At 40.0% G+C, this 7,007-nt stretch overlaps 1 protein-coding gene across 1 annotated transcript in view; it reads right to left on the reverse strand.

Moving 5' to 3' along the window:
- Window positions 1-5,928: 5,928 nt before the first annotated feature.
- Window positions 5,929-7,007, reverse strand: part of sst1.1 (somatostatin 1, tandem duplicate 1) — a 3,018-nt gene continuing 1,939 nt past the window's right edge. The window contains exon 2 of the mRNA XM_076082787.1: window positions 5,929-6,147. Within this exon, the coding sequence (XP_075938902.1) occupies window positions 5,929-6,147 (219 nt within the window). The remainder of the gene's footprint in view (window positions 6,148-7,007) is intronic.

Here is a 7,007-nt window from a genome sequence, read left to right on the forward strand (position 1 = left end):
AGTGAGTGGCTTGGAAGTAGGGGAGAGTCATGTTGAGGGCTTGGGGGTGGTGGTAGAGGGGGGAGGGGGCTGCCAGCTGGTTGTGTATTGCAGTGATTTTGTCGTTGAAGAAAGATAGAAATTAGTTATTAAAGAGAGAATTATTAAATATTTTTTGATATGCACTAATATTTTCTTGAGTATGTTTTACCAATGTTTTAGGATATTTTATTCATATTTTTAAGATGTTTTATTAATATTTAAAATATTCAATGAAGAACTTTTGGATATGTTATTAGAACTTTTGTATACAAACCTATTATTTACTATCATTTATAGGATATGTTACTAATATATTTTAGGGATATGCACTGATATTTTCTTTAGTATGCTTACGAATATTTTAGCATATTTTACCAATTTGTTTTAGGATATTTCATTAATATTTGTAAGATATTTTACAGATATAAACTTATATTTTCTTTAAGATGATATGCCATCATCTATAATATATGTAACCAATATATTTTTTGGGATATATTCTATAATTAAACTGTAAGTTATTGTTTCTTTAAATGTTTTATCATGTCATCATGTTGCGACTTTCAAAGTAAAACTCATATTAACGTCAGTGTGACGTCAGCAGGTTCCTGTTCTGTGATTGGTCAGGTGGTGGTGGGCGGGGCTTCAGTCTCAGTGTTGATGTAGTGCAGCGTTTCTCCAGCAGAAGGCAGACTAAGATCATCTTACTGCAGACTGGACCGGGACCAGGACCAGGAGCAGGACCGGGACCAGGACCAGGAGCAGGACCGGGACCGGGAAGTAATGTCGTACTGTCTCCATTTGTTCTCCGTCACTCTTTGATTTTAAATAAATACAATAAATACCTCTTCCTCCTCCTCCTCCTCCTCCTCCTCCTCTCTGTATCACAGAGTGACTACCCATAATGCACCGGGGCTTGACAAAGACCGCACACAGTTTGACACGCCTCAAAAAACCTGCAGGCTGTTGATAAAGTTACCGCGGCAATGGCCATTGTTTCTCTTTTTGGTTCATCAGGCGCTGCTCTGTGATTGGTCCAGACACACCTGAAGGCCGTCTGACCTCTGACCTCTGTCAGTGTGTGTGAGTGTGTGAGAGTGTGAGTGTGTGTGACTGTGAGTGTGTGTGTGCGTGAGTGTGAGTGTGTGTGTGTGAGTGTGTGTGAGTGAGTGTTTGTGAGTGTGTGTGTGAGTGTGTGTGACTGTGAGTGTGAGTGTGTGTGCGTGAGTGAGTGTGTGTTTGTGAGTGTGTGAGTGAGTGTGTGTGTGTTTGTGAGTGTGTGAGTGAGTGTGTGTGTTTGTGAGTGTGTGTGTATGAGTGTGTGTGTGAGTGTGTGTGACTGTGAGTGTGAGTGTGTGTGCGTGAGTGAGTGTTTGTGAGTGTGAGTGTGTGTGTGTGTGTGTGTGTGAGTGTGTGTGACTGTGAGTGTGAGTGTGTGTGTGTGAGTGAGTGTTTGTTGGTGTATGTGTGAGTGTGTGTGCGTGCGTGAGTGTGTGTGTGTGACTGTTACTGTGTGAGTGTTTGTATTTGTGAGTGTGTGTGTGTCTGTGAGTGAGTGAGTGTTTGTGTGTGTGAGTGTGTGCGTGAGTGTGTGTGTGTGAGTGTGTGTGACTGTGAGTGTGAGTGTGTGTGTGTGAGTGAGTGTTTGTTGGTGTATGTGTGAGTGTGTGTGTGTGTGTGTGTGTGTGTGTGACTGTTACTGTGTGTGAGTGTTTGTATTTGTGAGTGTGTGTGTGTCTGTGAGTGAGTGAGTGTTTGTGTGTGTGAGAGTGAGTGTGAGTGTTTGTGAGTGAGTGTGTGTGTGAGTGTGTGTGACTGTGAGTGTGTGTGTGTGTGTGAGTGAGTGTGTGTGTGTGTGAGTGTGTGTGTGCGTGAGTGTGAGTGTGAGTGTGTGTGAGTGTGAGTGTTTGTGTTTGTGAGTGTGTGTGTGTGTGTGTGTGTGTGTGTGTGTGACTGTTACTGTGTGTGAGTGTTTGTATTTGTGAGTGTGTGTGTGTCTGTGAGTGAGTGAGTGTTTGTGTGTGTGAGTGTGAGTGTGAGTGTGTGTGAGTGTGAGTGTGAGTGTGTGTGACTGTGAGTGTGAGTGTGTGTGTGCGTGAGTGTTTGTGTTTGTGAGTGTGTGTGTGGGTGTATGTGTGAGTGTGTGCGTGAGTGAGTGTGTGACTGTGACTGTGTGTGAGTGTGTGTGTGTGTGTGAGTGTTTGTATTTGTGAGTGTGTGAGTGTGTGTGTGTGTGTGTGTGTGTGTGAATGGCTGATGATGTTGTGTTTCACCTTAAAAAGACGATTCACTGGAAACAAAAAGACGACTAATCATCTGCAGGATACAGCTTCTCTCACACACACAGAGTCAGAAGGCAGTGTGTGTGTGTGTGTGTGTGTGTGTGTGTGTGTTGCGTTCCAGCGATGCTTTCAGCTGTAATTAAAGCTCATTAAAGTTTATTGAAGCCGTTAAAAAACGCCGGCCTCTGATTGGCTGATGTGTTAATTCGCTCCTGCAGCTGCCGCTTCCTGTTTATTAAAAGTTTTCTTTGAGGTGTGTGACATCATCACAGTTTCCTGTCAGAGAATGAGACACCTGCAGACTCACCTTCATCTCTCACAGTTATTAACAGAGGAACTATAAATATATAAGAAGTACTCTGACTTTTAACTGCAGTACAAGTACCAGATGACATCATGCAGGTTCACCAGAAACCTCCAGCAGAGACTGGTCCACCATGGACAGATCTGGAGCTCCGGAGGGAGGAGGAGAGCTCAGCTCCCGGCAGCATCAGCAGCAGCGCCTCCTCCTCCTTCTCCTCCTCCTCGAGCAGAGCTTCTCCTCTCTGGGAGTCAACACCAACACCACGCTGCTGGAAACCCAGGACGTATTGCTGGACCCGCTGGACGGAAGGGAGGCACCGGAGAACCAGAACCAGGACTGAGAGGAGCAGACTGTCAGACCCTGCTGCAGTAACATGAGAGGTTTTCTAAAGGGACTCTGGTGCTCAGAGACACTACCACTTTAGTCCACAGGGGGCGACAGAAACAACAGGAAATAAAGTTCAATATTTACCTCGGAGATGTAGAGAACAAGTAGACAGTAGAGTACAAGTACCTCGATGTTCTACTTAAGTACAACATTGAGGTACTTGTACGCTACTTTAAGTACAGTACTAGTAAGTGTACTTAGTTACTTTCCACTTTTGAATACATTTCAATAACTAATAACATTTCCAAACACAGTAAATCAGTCAAGTTGAACTCATGTGACGTCAGATGTTATCATGTGACCATGAACGCCTTCTACTGTGTGTGAGTGTGTGTGTGTGTAACAGCTGCTGCAGTCAGATTAGCAGTTCTTTTCATTCATTAACTCTTTGTTAAGAAAAGCTTTCAGGAATTAAAACCTTAATGAGAGCCGATTGACAGCTGCAACACACACACACACACACACACACACACACACACACACACACACACACACCAGGACCGTATAAATAACTGATTTTCTGTACCTTATATGGTTGAATCAAAGTTGTTTCCTATATTTTTCTATAGATATTATAATTAATAATGATTTAAGACGTGAGGTAGGGATGATCTCTGCAGCACAGATGAGTCTGAGTCTCAGTAGAGTCACAGCAGTTTAGGAGGAGTTCCTCATGTTGTATGAGCCGGTTGTGTTTAGTCTTGTGTTCTTTATCATGACGATATCACATAACTCCATGAATCTACAGCTGACTGTGATGCACCAACAAATGAACGAGTCAATAAAACAGTTTGAACCAGAAACACAGAAATAATTTAAAGATCAGAAGGTAAAGTGAACCCAGTATTGTAATGTGAACACGGATGAGAAAACTCCACAGGAGATCATTAGAGTAGGATTTGATTAAATCACTTTGTTTTTAAACATTTAAAATCACATTGTGTGATGACTTAGATAAAGAAGTGAAGATCAATAGATCCTCCCTCTACCTCCCATCTTATCCTCCTACAGTAGTTTTTATCTTTCATCCTTATGAAAAAGCCCTTGTTATATTTTTGTGCATTTTCCTACGAATGTCCAGCGACACAAGCGTTCATCGTCCCTGCAGAGTTTAGGCTACAAAACTACGGAAGTACAGAAGTTATGTGAAAAATAAAGCACCGTTTGGGTTAAAAGTGTCCTGATTAGATGGATTACATAATAATTGATTAGCTGGCTTATATAGAAATCTTAATGTCTAACTTTTCAGAGATGTAGCTACACACAATGTGATTGTGGGGTCCCTCAAGGTAGTATTCTTGGTTCTCTACTCTTTTGTTACTGTATATGTTTCTATATGTAGACGATATATGTATGTCTCTATATGCAGACAGTACATGTCTCTTTATGCAGACGATATATGTCTCTATATGCAGACGATATATGGCTCTATATGCAGACGTTATACGTCTCTATATGCAGACGATATACGTCTCTATATGCAGACAATATACGTCTCTATATGCAGACGGTATACGTCTCTATATGCAGACGGTATACGTCTCTATATGCAGGCATTATACGTCTCTATATGCAGACGTTATAAGTCTCTATATGCAAACGATATATGTCTCTATATGCAGACGTTATACGTCTCTATATGCAGACGTTATACGTCTCTATATGCAGACGATATATGTCTCTATATGCAGACGTTATACGTCTCTATATGCAGACGATATACGTCTCTATATGCAGACAATATACGTCTCTATATGCAGACGTTATACGTCTCTATATGCAGACGATATATGTCTCTATATGCAGACGATATATGGCTCTATATGCAGACAATATACGTCTCTATATGCAGACGTTATACGTCTCTATATGCAGACGATATATGTCTCTATATGCAGACGATATATGGCTCTATATGCAGACGATATATGTCTCTATAGGCAGACGATATATGTCTCTATATGCAGACGTTATACGTCTCTATATGCAGACGATATACGTCTCTATATGCAGACAATATACGTCTCTATATGCAGACGTTATACGTCTCTATATGCAGACGATATATGTCTCTATATGCAGACGATATATGGCTCTATATGCAGACGATATATGTCTCTATAGGCAGACGATATATGTCTCTATATGTAGACAATATACATCTCTATATGTAGACGATATACGTCCCTATATGCAGACGGTATACGTCTCTATATGCAGACGATATATGTCTCTATGTGCAGATGATACATGTTTATATGTAGACGATGTAGTCATTTTCCTCTCTGATTTTAATTCTGTATTCTTCTGGTCTGTAATGTCTTCCTGTCTCTGACGACACTGTTGTCCACGTCTCACCCTCACCAGAGTTTAGTTAATGAAGTCAGATCTTATTTATTTTCATCTCGACATCCTCAGAGTTTTATGAAAGAGTTTTATCAGAAACATCTTAGTGAGATCAACTCGTATCTTATATTTACTCCTAGACCCATCGACATTGGAGTTTTAACATTTAACATTTTAATCTGTTTACTGTCAGTCATATTTGATTGTAATAAAGTTTCATCTCTTTCTCATCAACTGCAACAGATTAATTAACCCTCAGGTCTGATGTGTTCAGGAAAGAACTTCCTGTTGCTTTGTGTTTATTAACCTTCATTAGTTATTGTTACTGTTAATGAGCAGCTTTAATTAGTTCTAATAAAAACCTGGAGCTCTTCATCCTGATGAACACATTTATTTCCTCAGTCAGAAGACACCAGCAAACGTTTAGTCTCAAACTGATTTTATTCAAACCGACAATTAAAAATAGTTTCATCATTACATTCAGAAAGAATCAGCTCAGAAAAATCTAAACAATTCGTCCAAACTATCCATACAGATTCTGTACAGGAGGAGGAGGATGAAGATGGGGGGAGGAAGAGGAGGAGGCTATCAGCAGGAAGTGAAGGTCTTCCAGAAGAAGTTCTTGCAGCCGGCTTTTCTCTCTCGGGGGCCAAGGAGAGGACCGCTGCCGACGGCTCGTTCCAGATCCACATGGACGTCTTCAGGTTCTCCTTCAGCCATGGGAAAGTTCTCCTCCTCCAGAGCCTCGTTCTCCACCTGAAGGAGGTCCGACAGGAGCAGCTCCACCAGAGAGGCCCGAGACATGTCCTGAAAGACAGAAAGACAGATAATTAAGACAAAGACCAGAGAGGACAGAGACATGTCCTGAAAGGCAGAAAGACAATTAAGACTAAGACCAGAGAGGACAGAGACATGTTCTGAGACACAGAGAGACAAATGTTAAAAACTTAAACCAGAGAGGACAGACAAAGTAAACAGTTTGTTTTCGTGCACAAACATTTGATACAATAAACAGATTTATGTTTTGATACTGAACCACAAACATGTCAAACATGTTGTCAAACATGATATCATTTTATTGTGAATAAAATATTGTGACATGATTATTTATCATCTGTGTTGATCACACCTGGTTTTATTATTAAATTATTCATAACTATTGTTGACATGTGTTTTTAAGCCTGTTTATGCACAAGTGTATGTATGATCTATGACAGGGGTATTCAATTAAAATTCCAAAAGGTCCAGATTGAGAAAATCTCATCGGTCAAAGGTCCGGAACATTACAATAATATCTAACTTGCGCTATTTAGTGCCATATATATATATATATATATATATATATAAATATATTCAAGAAGTCTAGTAGTAGTAACAACGTCTCTGTGTCATCAACAACTGTCAAATCAAATAAAGAAAGTACACATCAATTATATTTAAACAATTATTATTCTCAGTTTTCAAATTTAACTGGATGGATTATAAATAATACATAGAAATACATAAATAAATGTTCTTCTCATTTCAAGTACAATAAGAGCTGCATTAAAGAATAACTTATATAACAAAAAGCTTATAGAAAATGTGCATCTTAAAATAAAGTACTTCATTTTAGAAAAATGAATTTCACTGAATTGTCCTGCCGCTTTAAATTCAGTTCATTCAGG

The sequence above is a fragment of the Anarhichas minor genome, unplaced genomic scaffold (assembly GCF_050575085.1).
Source record: "Anarhichas minor isolate MPS153535 unplaced genomic scaffold, ASM5057508v1 ptg000102l, whole genome shotgun sequence".
NCBI lineage: Eukaryota > Metazoa > Chordata > Actinopteri > Perciformes > Anarhichadidae > Anarhichas > Anarhichas minor.